The following is a 14933-nucleotide window of genomic DNA, read 5'->3' as shown; positions in this document are numbered from 1 at the left end:
TTGCTACAATACAAAGTTATTAAATAATACTACACTCAATACATTTATTATTTATTTAAGAGTTAATAGTCCGAAAAATATTTGTACTTTGCCTAAATTTGCAGTTGCGCATACTGAATTTTGCGGGGGTCCTATTACCCCCTGAATATTTTAAAAATAAAATATATACCCATCTAAAAGCTCATACCCAGATTTTGTTTCAAGTAGTGACCTGCACGCGCTGTCACATAAAATATTACTTTTTTTAATATAAAAAACTGATTACTTTTATTTATTACATTTTTTCCTTTGTATTTTTTTTTTAAAAAATCTTTTTCATTTCATTTTGTTTTTTTTATACCCTGTTCTCATCCTTTTCTTTAACTTCTCCACATTTTTTTGTCATTTTTGGGTCAAAATTTTTTAGGAAAACACATTAGGATGATTAGATTGAGGGATTAATAAGAAATTACTATAATTTAAATAGGGCTTGCAAGTGAAAGGTTAGATTTGAGATAAAGCCATGGAAGAATAAAAATGAATTCTTGAAAATTTGAACATTGATGAATAGAGAAAAGAAAATAAAAATAAAAAATAATCAAAAGCTTACATGGCAAATGTGTTTTGGTGAAAGAGAGTCAAAGAAAAAAGAAAATGAAATTGATGAGACTCATTGGCGATGAGGAAGATATGAAATTAATTTTAAACACCATTGATGAATTTTGAAGCTTTTTAGTTTTGTGAGAGAGAAAAAGAAAAAAGAAATTGAATATAACAAAAAAAAAAAAAACCCAATGTATTCCCACCAAGTGGAGTCTGGGGAGGGTAGAGTGTACACAGTCCCTACCACTACCTCCAGAGAAGTAGAGAGGATGTTTCCGATAGACCCCCGACTCACGATAAAGAAAAGTAGACCAAAGCGTAATTAAATAAGAAGCAAGATGGGTGGCATAACATGACAAGGAATAAGACACATAAAAATAGAAGTCAGAGCAATAAAAAAAAAAAAGAAATTGAATAAAGAAAAATAATAATTGAAATTATATATATTTATGTAAAGAAATATTAAAAATAAATTTTTAATATATAATTTTCGTTCTCACAGAAAGAGTGAAATGCACTCACTTTGCCACCTCAGCATTTGGGGAGCAAATAATTTCATTTTTAAAATGTTTCAGTATGCGCAACTGCAAATTTAAGCAAAGTACAGATATTTTTCAAACTATTATTCCTTTATTTAACACACTACCAAACAACCCCGTGCATTGAAAATTTACGCTGCCGGATCACTTATAGCTAGCCGCAGGTAATTATTTTATAGTAAAACGTAGTAAGTGAAGTGAGGCATCACAACAGGTAAAATTACTTGATAGTCTAAAAATCATTTACATCGTTAATGTAAAATATAAATCTTAGAATTGCTGGATATCGGAGGATCCACCGTGGGAGTAATTTTAACAACACCAAATGATTTGAAGGAAACACTGGAAGACCCAAGTTACCTATTTCACTGAGGCAACAGCAATGCATTAAAGCAAATACTTAAAAACATCACAAAAATTGAAGAAATGTTGACGCCGTTAAAAATATAAACTATACCACCAGTCTAAGAGGGAAAATTGCTGTTAAGGCACCAACAAGCATTCTATATGCAACCAATTCAGTTTCTCCCATACTCCATATTTCATTTAGTTCAATATCTCAAGGAAATGCTGGATTTTGTTGAGTAAGTCCACTGTTCTCCAGAAAAATTGAGCTGGTTCCAGTTCACACTTCTCACTCCAACTTACCAAAGCAACTAAGCAGAAATAGGACTGGAAACTAGATATGTTTAAGTCATGAAGAATATAACATAGGATCCGTGTGTTGCCCCATCGAATACCAAGGTACTCCTGAAAATGAATGGAAGTCCATTCCTCACAAATATAATCAGTTGATTCAAATTCCTCTTGGATTCTCACCTCCACGTTCTCACTTCCAATGAATCAAGTCCTTGGATCACAAAGCACTGTAGCATTTTTGATGGTCCTCCAAGGCAATATATCAAATAATCAGCAACTACGAAATATAAAGTATAGTACTTCAGGAGATCAAGCCTCCAGAAATCATGCTTGTGACTTGTGAGTCATCCATAGGAAAGATATGGCATCCCATCCATGCTCTAAATCATAGGAGAAGATGGTATCAACATGGAAAAACCTACACGCATTATTTGTTTGAAAACAGTGAGTACAGGCCTGATACATCAGATGAACAAGATTACAAACTAGCTACAATAAAAACGGGAGTACGGAACCATTAGGATGAAAGAAATATATAGTAGCACTTGTTTAACCAATGCCACTGTTTCAACCAAAACACACACAAATGCTATCCGTTTTGGTCTGCAACTGTGACAATGACATTTATTTTTATACTCCCGTTTCACAAATAAAACCATTGCGCAAAGCTCAGGGAAAAGAGTAAACATTAAGGGGTCATTTGGCTGCTGATTAGGAGGTGCTTATTCATGTATTAAATTCTGCATAATTTATACCATGTTCAGTAGCATTCTTTTGCTATGTATAAAATTCAATACAACAAATACAGTATGATTAGCAATTTACACTCCCCCATAACTAATACATGTATAAGTTATGGGTGAATATGTGCATCATCTTATGCAGAATAGAAGATGGAAAAATTAATGGAGTACATGAATAACTAAAAAAAGGCAGTCCGGTGCACTTAAGCTCCCGCTATTCGCAGGGTCCAGAGAACGGCTCCACTACAAGGATGTATTGTACGCAGCCTTAGTTTCCAAGGTTTGACCCCGTGACCTCCTGTAATACAAGTTTGGGAAGTACTTATTGCATTAAAAGATTTCAACTTAACATCAAGAGTCTAGAGTGTTCAAGAGAGTGTGGATGCCACAGAACCAATACAAGAGAAGATAAACATTATATTTTAGGTACTTTTGATCATAGTATAATGTACATGTAATTAAGGGGCATTTATGTTTTTTCTTATTTTAAGTTAGCCCTAGTAGTATAAAACTTTAAATAGAATATGATCAATATTTTTAGGACGGACAATATTTTCAGGTCAACTCTCTTGGTGAGGTTTATGGATTGGATCTCTCTTGAATATCTTTTGGTAAGATTATTCATGTATGAGTTTAATTCTCTTCGCCATTGAATGCAATAATGTAATTGTTTGTTCAAATTAGGAAATTACAAATCTATATTTGTTTCTAATTTACTTCAATTGTGGGATTGTTTCATTCTTTTTTTTCTATCTTCCATCTATTTTTTGATTATCCATTCAATCTATTTATCTTGTATCTCGTTTTAAATCAATTGGTATCAGAGCAAGGTTAAAGAATTGTTCCTACAATTCTTAATCTTAGGCTTGTATCATTTGAAAATTCACAAACAAATACAGAAAAATCAGAAAAAATTTAAAAAAGAAAAAAATTGGACTGAAAATTGAAGAAATTTTCAAGTGGTTATTGTTGGGAATAGTTTAAAGTGCTTGAATATCAAATTCGGGAGCATTTAAAGTTGATTTGAAGTTGATTTTGCCTCAGTTTCTTCGATTTTCGCAGCTGAAATTTCAGTACTTTCTAGAGTGAAAATTTTGAGTTTTTGAGCTCTCTTGTGTTTACCCCCATCTTTTGGATCTAAGTTGTTTTGATCATGGGTAAATTATATTAGCTTTCAATTTTGGGATCTAAGGATGAATTTGGGGTAAATTTTGGATTCAAAAATTGGGCAATCTTTTCTTGTGTGAATTATAGTGAAATTTTGAAGTTTGAGTTAAATTCTTACTTCGAAAACTATTAGGTGATGCTTAAAGTATCTCATATTGATTGGGTAAACTTGATTTGAGTTGGGTCTTGATAGATTTGATGAATGTGGTGTTTTGAGTGATCTTTCTTCCCAAACTCTATATTTGAATTGTTTCATTTATGGGTCAATCATATCGTATGTAAATTTCTTTAGCAAGATTACATTGAGTATTAGTTCTACTTGTGTTTTCTAGTTATTCTTGTGTTCGTATTTCATTTCGCGTCAATTTCTTTCGTACTTTTCTCTTTTTAGTTTCATAGAAGGGGAGCCTTGGAGTAACTGGTAAAGTTGTTGTCGTGTGACCAGGAGGTCACACGGGTTCAAGCCTTGGAAACAGCCTCTGGCAGAAATGCAAGGTAAGGCAGCGTACGATACACCCTTGTGGTGGGGCCCTTCCCCGACACCGCGCATAGCGGTAGCTTTAGTGCACCGGGTTGCCCTTTTTTTTTGCCTCTTTTTAGTTTCATTGTGTGTTTAATCCATTTCTTGTCTGTTAGTGTGTTTTGTCATTCTTTTCTATTGATATAAACTCTACTCCGAAACGATCCTAGAAAGCTTACTTTGAGATTATAGAACCGTGAAGAGACTAAAGAATACCCTTGAGTGGTAAAAGGCTTGAGTAGTGAGATCATTTGAGGGTGGCCCTAAAAGCCTACGACCTTTGAGGGTATACACGAGCGGAAAGAAAATTGAGTGTCATCGTTTGAGTAATACACGTGAGAGAGTGAATTGTGAGGTCCATTTTACTAACCATTTTTCTGGTCTTAATTATATCTTAAAGGGAGGTTTGGATTCAATGGAGAAAGGAGAACTTCATCTTATAATTCTACTTCTAGTAAGAATTACTGTGAAGTTTTTCATGATTATTATAATAGTGCTTCTACATGATTAAATTTGACGTAATTGTAAAGGGATATGAAAGCAGTTATGATTAAATTTGACGTCATTGTAAAGGGATATAAAAGCAGTTGCACATTGATTGCATCTTAGGTGTATATAAATTATGTTATACCAACTTCATTGATCCTTCTTTGGTTGAGTGGTTGGGAATACCATGTCATACAAAAAGTTCACAATACAAATTTGGTGGGCGGGTGGTTGACAAAGAGGCAAACATCATTGTTTACCATGAGAGCTATCAAGGGGGAATTTGGTGCGATATCTATCATTTGTCTACTTGTTTGATGTGTTTAGGAGCTCATTGGTTCAACCATAATAAATTTTGGTTTGATAGAAATTTGAAAAAGTTTGTTGCGTTAGATTCTATGGAAAGAAAGCATGTCTTAACTCCCATGGAATAACAAATGAGAAGGTCAAGAAAGTGAAAATGTAGACTACTAACTTGAAATTTGATATGCAAAGTCATTCAAATAATTCAAGTAAAGTCTTTGAAGCTTCTAAAGATGCCAAGTTGAAATTTGATGTGAAGTGTCATCTCAATGACTCAAAGGGGATCCTTGGAGCCTATTGCCCTCCTAATGAAATGAATGAAAAAGAAAAGAAAGACAGGAATAAGGGAATGGATGGTGACAATTCAAGAGAGCAAAAAAATATATATATTTGGAATGAAGTGAGTGAGTGGTTACAAGCACAAAAGAAAAGGAAGTTGAAAAGTGAGTGGCTACAAGCACAAACGAAAAGAAAGTTCAAAAATTAGAGTGAATTGTCACAAGAAAAGAAGAAAAGTGAAGCAAGTGAGAAAAAAAAACGAGATAATAGAAAAATAAGAAATTGTGAGTGAGAAGTCTTCTTGTTCTAATTCTACCATTTTGAATTTTTCTTCTTCTAGTGTTTCCACTTCTTTTATAGGTATTCTTGAAGAAGAGCACAAAAAGAACGATTCAACATGGAAAGAAACTCAAGAATCGAAAGAAGCAAGTCAAGTTAGGACTACTTCAAGAGAACAAGTGAGCTTAATTTTAGAAAATCAAGGTAAAGAAGATTCGTTAAGTGTTCAGCAAGGTAAAAAGGCCAATCTTTAACTCTTTAGTTACTTCAAATGAACTTGATAGTGACTTGAGTGTGAATGTTAGACCATCTTTTGGTGAGGTTGATGATTCTTTACTTTGTGTCAATAGACAAATGAATGATGATCATACACTAGTTGAATATGATTGTGGAGCTAAAATTGTTATTGATTGTGAGCTTAAAATGTTTCAAGCTAGTGTTATGTCAAACGCGAATAAACATGATGTTTCCTTGAATTCTTATGATGAAGATTGATAAAGAAATGGACCTCGGGCCTAACTCAACCTCAAAAGCTAGCTCATGAGAGGAGGATTGCACAAGACCATATAAGGAACCAAGGACCCTTTAACCCACCGATGTGGGACTCCAACACCCCCCGACGCCTAGGGTTGGACATCTAGAGCGTGGACAATATAAGACGGGGGCCCAACATCGGAAACAATGAACTGGGTGGGCCTGAAATATTATTGAATTGTTGTCTCTAAATTATTACATTGAGACATATTTATAGACACTACATTCCAATCCTATTCCTAATAGGACACTACATTACAATCTCTTTCCAAGTAGAATTCAATATGCTATTCCTATTCTTATTCTAACACTCCCCCTCAAGCTGGTGCATACAAGTCATATGTACCAAGCTTGTCACAAATGTAATTAATACGAGGACTGGTGAGGGACTTGGTAAAGATATCTGCAAGTTGATCACTTGACTTCACAAATTTTGTAACAATATCTCTCGAGAGTATCTTTTCTCTGACAAAGTGACAATCAATCTCTATGTGCTTGGTCCTCTCATGGAACACTGGATTAGATGCAATATGAAGGGCTGCCTGATTATCACATACAAATTCCATCTTACCAGTTTCTCCAAATTTTAATTCTCTCAGCTTGATCCAAACTAGCTCGCAAGTTGCTGCAGCCATTGCTCAATACTCTGCTTCGGCACTAGATCGAGCAACCACACTCTGTTTCTTACTATTCCAGGATACCAAATTTACCTCCTACTAGAACACAATATCCAGATGTAGAACGTCTATCAGAGGGTGATCCTGCCCAATCAGCATCTGTATATCCAATGATATGCTCATGACCTCGATCCTCGAAGAGTAGTCCTTTACCTGGAGATGACTTTATATATCGCAAAATCCGAACAACTGCATCCCAATGACTATCACAGGGGGAAGTCATAAACTGACTTACAACACTCACAGGAAAAGAGATGTCAGGTCTAGTCACTGTGAGATAATTCAACTTTCCAACCAACCGCCTATACCTACCAGGATCACTAAGTGGCTCCCCTTGTCTTGGCAGAAGTTTAGCATTTGGATCCATAGGAGTGTCAATGGGTCGACATCCCATCATTCCTATTTCCTCAAGAATGTCTAAAGCATACTAGCATTGAGAAATAACAATACCTGAGCTGGACTGGGCAACCTCAATCCCTAGAAAGTATTTCAATCTGCCAAGGTCAAGGTCTTTAGTCTGAAAATGTTGAAAAAGATGTTGCTTCAAGTCAGTGATACCATCTTGATCATTGCCGGTAATAACAATATCGTCAACATAAACCACCAAATAAATACACAGATTTGGTTCAGAATAGCGATAAAACACTGAATGATCAGCTCCACTACGAATCATGCCAAACTTCTGAATAACTGTGCTAAACTTTCCGAACGAGGCTCGAGGGGATTGTTTCAAACCATAGAGTGACTTGCCCAATAGACATACAAGGCTACTAGACTCCCCCTGAGCAACAAAATCAAGTGGTTGCTCCATAAAAACTTCTTCCTCAAGATCACCATGCAGAAAAGCATTCTTAATGTCCAACAGATAAGAGGCCAATGACGAACGGCAGCCATAGAGGGAAAAAGACGGACTAATGCTATTGTAGCCACGGGAAAGAACGTTTCACTATAATCAAGCCCAAATATCTCTGTATACCCTTTGGCAACAAGGCGAGCCTTCAGCCGATCAACCTGACCATCTGGACCAACTTTGACTGTATAAACCCAACGACAACCAACAGTAGATTTACCTCCAGGAAGGGAAACAAGCTCCCAAGTACCACTCGTATGTAAAGCAGACATCTCATCGATCATAGCCTGTTTCTATCCTGAATGGGAAAGTGTTTCACCTGTAGTCTTAAAAATGGAAATAGAGGACAAAGATGATACAAAAGCATAATGGGGTGATGACAAACGATGATAACTCAAGAAAGTATAATGTGGGTTAGCATTACGAGTGGATCTTATACCTTTTTGAAGTGCAACTGATTGACTAGGAAGAGGTAGGTCCGCAGTAGGGGAAGCGTCAGGCGCAGGACATGAATTATCTGGGACTGATACTAGACGTGGGCGCCGGTGATAGGTCAAAAGTGGTGGCACTGTGGCTGGAGATGGAGAAGTAACCCTAGATTCCTCAAAGATTGGTGTGGGTAAGATTGGAGGTATAGGTAAAACCTCAGAGATATTAAGATAATCAGAAGATGTATAGTAAGGTTGAGATTTAAAGAATGTGACATCAGCGGACATAAGGTAGCGACCCAGATTAGGTGAATAGCACCGATACCCTTTTTGAACTCAAGAGTAACCAAGGAAGACACATTTGAGAGCACGAGGGGCTAATTTATCTTTTCCTAGGGCTAAGTTATGAACAAAACATGTGCTTCCAAAAACACAAGAGGGGATAGAGTAGAGATATGACTGAGGAAATAGTATGGAATGGGGAACCTTATTCTGGATCGAAGATGATGGCATTCTGTTAATGAGATAGCAAGATGTGAGGACCGCATCGCCCCAAAAACGCAATGGAACATGGGATTCAATGAGAAGAGTGCGAGCAGTCTCAATGAGATGCCTATTTTTTCTTTCTACTATACCGTTCTGCTGAGGGGTGTATGGACATGATGTTTGGTGAATGATTCCTTGATGAGTCATAAACTCCTGAAAATGGGAGGATAAGTATTCTAACGCATTATCACTACGAAAAGCACGAATAAAAACACCAAATTGATTTTGTATTTCAGCGCAAAAACTTTTGAATATAGAGAATAACTCGAAACGATCTTTCATTAAGTAAACCCAAGTACATCTTGAAAAATCATCGATGAAAGTAACAAAGTAACGAAATCCTAACGGTGAACTGACTCTACTAGGACCCCAAATATCGGAATGAACTAATGAGAAAATAGACTCTGAGAGACTTTCAATACTACGTGAAAATGTAGCACGGGTGTGTTTCTCAAGTTGACACGACTCATAATCTAATGTGGATAGGCTAGACAAACTAGGCACCATCTTTTGTAGCTTGGATAGATTAGAATGTCCCAAATGTATAAGGTTGGGAGGATCTGTAGCGGAGCATGCTGTGAAAGAATTAGAAGCGGTAAGATGGAAAAGGCCTTGTGATTCATGTCCTATGCCAATTGTCTATCCTGTTTTGCGGTCCTGCATTAGAAAAGAATCATCAAAAAAAGTTATACTACAATCAAGGGCACATGTCAAACGACTAATAGATACAAGATTAAAAGGACAACCAAGGACATAAAGAACAGAGTCTAGAGTGACAGAAGATAGGAGTTTGGCTTGTCCAACTCCTTTTGGCTCTGTTCGAATTCCATTAGCTAAAGTAATAGCTGGAAGAGATTGCGAATAAACAATATCAGACAAAAGTGATTTATCACCAGAAATGAAGAAGCACCTTAGTCCACAACCCATGATCCAAAGGTAGGAGATTGTGCAATTGAGGCTATTGGTAGAAATATATTCTTACTTGCTTGATACTGAAGATACTCATTATATTCCTTGTCAGATAAATACACCCGTTGATCACCTGTGGTGTTAGACTGAGCAATATGAGCATTTTTAGTTGGTTGACTATGCAAAGAATAGCATATTCCACGAGTATGTCCAAGCCTATTACAATAACTACACTTAGGTCTAGAATAACATACGCCATGAGTATGTCCAAGCCTTTTACAATAACTATACCTAGGACGAGATCTTCCAAATCGACCTTCCCCTCGTCGATTCTTCATATACTGTGACGTTTGACTTTCTGATCTTCTCATTAAGGGCTCAGATTTAATCATAAGACTTGAACTTCCAATTTCAATATTTTTGGAGCCAAAAAAAAAAATATCACGCCTAAAATATATCTTGGGAATTTGACTTGAAAATTCCAAGAACCAGATCTGAATTTCTGGAAAAAAAATCCCCGAAAAAAAACTGATGTCGCCGGAATTAGGGTTCCAGCAGTCGGAATCTCAAAATAATTGTCGGAATCTGAAAAGGAGCAAGTGGTCGGAGTCAGATTAGATCGGCGACCCCAACAGAAAAAAAAACTCAAATCGATTGGAGATGGGCTCACGTACCGGCGCGTGACGCAGATCTCGCCGGAATTTCTGGATTCCGGCTGGCACGTGGAGGGTAATTTTTTGACGGTTTTCGTCGGGTTTTTTGTCGCCTGATCTTTCCGATCCTTTTGTTGATCTATTTGTGAAACACCATCAAGAGAGGATCTACAACAAGGTAAGATACTTGGGAGCATCTTCTTGGGCTACAAAAAGATTTGAGGTATCTTTGCCTTCTAAATCCAAGAATGATTTGTTTGAATGGCTAGTGATTATTTTTAGACTTTCTAAAGCCACGAAGGTAAATTTCTATGCCTTTGACCTTTATAGTAGCAACTTCGTTGTGATTAGTGAGAATTTTTTGATGTTGCTATTTGATTCATGTTGTGAGTTACTAAATGAGAAATACAAGAAAGTTTTGAGATTGATGTTTGTGTTTGATTTCGGGAATGCATACTTGTATTCAAGGTTTGTGGATGATATTGTTAGTTTTCTTAATCATGTGGTTAGAAGAGTACAATTCAATTGTGAATTAAAAAACTATTTGGTCCAAGTTGTTGAAGAAACTAGTTTTGATTTGAAAGTTCTAAGATATAAAATTATTAGTTTCTTTAACCTTTTTATAAGTGTGATATTACTTTTGAGTAAAGTTATTGATACTATGTTTGAAAAGTTGATTTTATGGGACTTCAGGATTCTTGGCTCTATCACAAAAGTGTGTATTTTTGGTAGTGGTATGTAACTTTTTTGAAAGACAATTTTTTGGTTTGTGTACTAATTTCTCTCTATGATCTGCAAGGCTCGAATTCGAGGTCGAATTCTTTTCAACAAGAGGAGAATGATGCAAGTTGGTACTTATTGCATTAAAAAATTTCAACTTGATATCAAGAGTAAAGAGTGTGTCAAGAGAGTGCGGAAGCCAAAGAACCAATACAAGAGAAGATAAACATTATATTTTAGGTTCTTTTGATTATAGTGTAATGTACATGTAGTTAAGGGGCATTTATATTTATTCTTATTTTAAGTTAGCCCCAATAGTATAAATAGAATATGATGAACACTTTTAGGGTGGACAATATTTTTAGGTTAACTCTCTTGGTGAGGTTTATGGGTTGAATCCATTTGTGTAGAATCTCTCTTGAATATTTTTTGGTAAGATTATTCATGTATAAGTTCAATTCTCTTCTCTCTTGAACTCAATCATGTAATTGTTTGTTCAAATTAGGGAATTACAAATCTATATTTGTCTCTAATTTACTTCAATTGTGGGATTGTTTCATGTTTTGTTCTCTGTCTTCCATTTATTTCTTGATTATCCATTCAATCTCTTTATCTTGTATCTCGTTTTATATCATCCTGGTCACATGAAAGTACATGAATAACTAAACCTTGCATAACCAAACCCTATACAACTAGTACATATATAATTAATCCTTGAATAACTAATATTTCCATAACTCATTCCTACATTACTAATATGTGCACAACTGTAACCAGCAACCAAATGATCCCCTAACTGATGACTCAATCCAGAACCTTTAGGAGTCGTTTGGTTGGGAACAAGTTATCCCGGGATAATTAATCCCGTGACTAATTATCCCACCATATATATGGGATAACTTATCCCATCACTAAAGCATAAATGGTGCAATAAATAATCTCTTGGCTAACTAATCCCTCCAACCAAACATGGGATAAAATAATCCTACATTTTATTCCGAGACTATTATAACTTATACCTCACACCAAACGACCCCTTAGAATGTGAATCGACCTAATATCAACTTTTTGACTTGAAATATGCTTACCTTGCCTCTTTGGTAAACTTTGCTCTGACTACAACGCCTGCTTAGGTACCAAATGAGATTGAAGAAATGTTTTCTTGTTGTATTTTTTTTTATAACTGCAAAATCCCCGAGAAATGTTCCCATAGTTTATTCATACCTAGAATATATCCTCAGTTTATGAATTATACTCAAAAGGTACATAAATCCTACTTATAACTGTCCACTTCACCAAGTATCTTCACAGATTGGAATTAGAACAACTGCTCTACTTTAAGACAAAGAAGTACAATGATGGATTAATCGATTAAGAATGTATCACCAAGGCTTAAACGCAAGTTCTCCAGAGTAGTGGTTACACCTACTTTGTTGTATGGATCAGAACGTTGGCCAATCAAGAATGTACATGTTCAGAAGATGGAGGTGGTGGAGATAAGGATGCTCAGATGGATGTGGGCATATAAGATTAGGAACGAGGATAAGGTATAAGATTGGAGTGGCCTTCATAGCGGATAAGATGAAGGAAGAGAGACTCGGATGGCTTGGGCATGTGACGAGGAAGAGCGCAAATGCACGAGTGACGAGTGAGAGGTTGGCTATAATAGGTTTTATGAGGCAAAGATAGGCGGAAAAGAACTAGAGAGAGATGATTAGACAGAACATGACACATTTTCAGTCCTAGATAGGAAGATTTGGAGGTCGAGGATAAGGTTAGAAGGGTAATAGGTAGACGACCGGTGTAGTATTAGTTAGCGTGATGTATCTTTTTCTCCTAAGTTTCGCTATTACCTTTTGATTCATTTGTTTTGTTCATCTTTGCTATATTGTTGCGGCTTTTTTATTTCTATAATGTTTTGGTTACATTTGTTTGAGCCAAGGGTCTTATCAGAAACAGTCTCTTTACCCCAGGCTACCCCACAAAGGTAGGGGTAAGGTCTTTCTACATCCTAGAGTCCCTCAGACCTCACTTGTGGGATTATCTAGGTATGTTGTTGTTGGACATAGAGGAAGTACAAAGGGAATGTAAACAACGGATCCCCTTTTGTCTCAATGATGCCCTAAGTGTACAAAGATGGATGAAACGTGCACTTGAGCCTGCAACTGATGAAATTCGGAGAAAGAATGTTGAGACGCCATTAAAATGGAGCACGAGGCTAGCAGATCTTGCTGCAGTGTCAGCTTGATGGCTTGTCTTATTTACTATTTCCTTAGTGGGTGGTTTATGTCACATCCAAGCCTGTGGTCACAACGCTGCCTCCATGCAAAACCTCAGTCATCAAGCCGACCAATATGATTGATAGTTTAAGTTTACTATTTGCAGGTTTACAAAGTCTCAAATTTAGGGCTGGAGTGAAGAGCCACAAAAAAACGTGTCAGGAACTATATAAAAAGGACACAGACAGATTGAATTGTCAGAGTTGGCACTTTGCTGGGATCAGAGGCCCAATCCTTGGGGCCTGAATGCACTTCCGTAAATTAAAAAGGTTTTCCTGGGCAAGAAACCAATCCAACTTAACTTACAGTTTTCAAAGCTCAGGACAACAGTGACTTGCAACTTAACAATTTATGACTTCACGCCGGCAGCTCCTAGAAAGACATTCCTAATATACATGGGGAAGGACACTATTTTTTCATATTCAAGAAAGGAACACACTAACACCAACATCATTATTATCAACACAATAGTGCAAACAATGACATTGATGTAAGAAATACATTGCCTTTATGCCACTGTTAACTACCTACCCATTAGTCATAAGCCATATGCGAGTGGACAAATTCATAATATCGATTCATTTGCCACAGACTAGGCCGATGTTGCAACATCTTCGATGTACAAGGCTACAAGACAAACTGAACCAATTAATACTACTGATCTAACAGAATCAGTACACTTAGGGCATCAATTCATATAAAAGCCTTCTCTTCCCCGTCAACACCACTCTTTTACCATCTTAAACCTTTCTTATCACTTCTTAAATACTTCCCTTTTCCACCACCTTCCCCGAACCCAGCGCATAGCGGGAGCTTTAGTGCAACGGGTTGCCCTTTATCTTTTTTTAAAAGTAAAAGTATTTTCATTCATAATCATGACCAAAAAGACCGTATACACAGGTTATACCAAAAGATAAAGACTCTACAAGATATGATTCTCTACAAACTCCTTCCAATCCTCTAAGCAACAACCATAAATTATCATCCTATCTCCATTCCCATTCAACCATCTTCTCCACCATATCTGTTTCCCTCCCTTGTCATGCACCACTGTGACTCTTTCAACGAACCTGCTCCCCTCCCCCCCTATTTAGTCTAGCTACCCCTCACTTTCCTTCTTCTCTAACTTCCATGGCAGAAATATCCTTTCCCAACTCTTTCTAAGATTTTCCTCTCCATATCCTCCCTCACCTTTGATATAGAGAAGCTCCCATTAACCAAGGTTAACACCAGGATCTGCTTTGAGTCCTCATTTTCCCATAGTAATGCATTAATTAACCAACAGTATACAAGACAAGATTTCGTGATCCATTTGAAAATAATGTTGTGCTAATTGACAAACTAGCTAGGGTCGGGAATCAACCAAAAATTTGATCTAGCAGGATATCCAGTTTTGCCTCAATTTCTGAAGCTATAAGCCACACAAACCAAAATCCTGATTAGTTGCCTGGCCATACAGATAAAAAGAAAGACAAGACAATAGAGCATGGACAGAACTGATTATAGAAAGAAAGTTACCTCAAAATACAGCCTATATACAGAGAGCGCCCATGTCAGGCGGCCTACCATCAGATTGTTTTGAACTCACAACATTGACAGGTGGAACTTTCTTTCCTTGCTTCTTGTCTCTGCGGCCCTTTCCATAACCAATTGTGTGATTGCTGAAAAAATATACTTGCATGAGAAAATGAAGAGAATCTGAAATTCAAGTGGCCGGAACATTAAATTAGTTCGGAAACAGAAGAGGGAGCAATTGATCATTAAGCCAACACTATATACGGGTTTTTTTTATTTAATCCA

At 36.6% G+C, this 14933-nt stretch overlaps 1 protein-coding gene across 3 annotated transcripts in view; it reads right to left on the bottom strand.

Moving 5' to 3' along the window:
- Positions 1-1322: 1322 nt before the first annotated feature.
- Positions 1323-14933, bottom strand: part of LOC107868120 (OVARIAN TUMOR DOMAIN-containing deubiquitinating enzyme 7) — a 29930-nt gene continuing 16319 nt past the window's right edge. Inside the window, exons 11-12 of one of the 3 annotated variants that reach the window (XM_016714713.2) lie at positions 14652-14794; positions 1323-2178 (exon numbers count right to left, since the gene is read on the bottom strand). In XM_016714713.2, the coding sequence (XP_016570199.1) occupies positions 14665-14794 (130 nt within the window). In that variant the 3' untranslated portion in view covers positions 1323-2178; positions 14652-14664. Of the gene's footprint in view, positions 2179-2214; positions 2802-9091; positions 9230-14651; positions 14795-14933 lie in introns of those variants that run through there. The other 2 variants (XM_047410803.1, XM_047410804.1) reach the window with 2 other exon arrangements.

The sequence above is a fragment of the Capsicum annuum genome, chromosome 4, assembly GCF_002878395.1.
Source record: "Capsicum annuum cultivar UCD-10X-F1 chromosome 4, UCD10Xv1.1, whole genome shotgun sequence".
Taxonomy (NCBI): Eukaryota; Viridiplantae; Streptophyta; class Magnoliopsida; order Solanales; family Solanaceae; genus Capsicum; species Capsicum annuum.
Note: the sequence above shows the minus strand (reverse complement) of the source record. Positions and strands in the feature narration are given on the sequence as shown.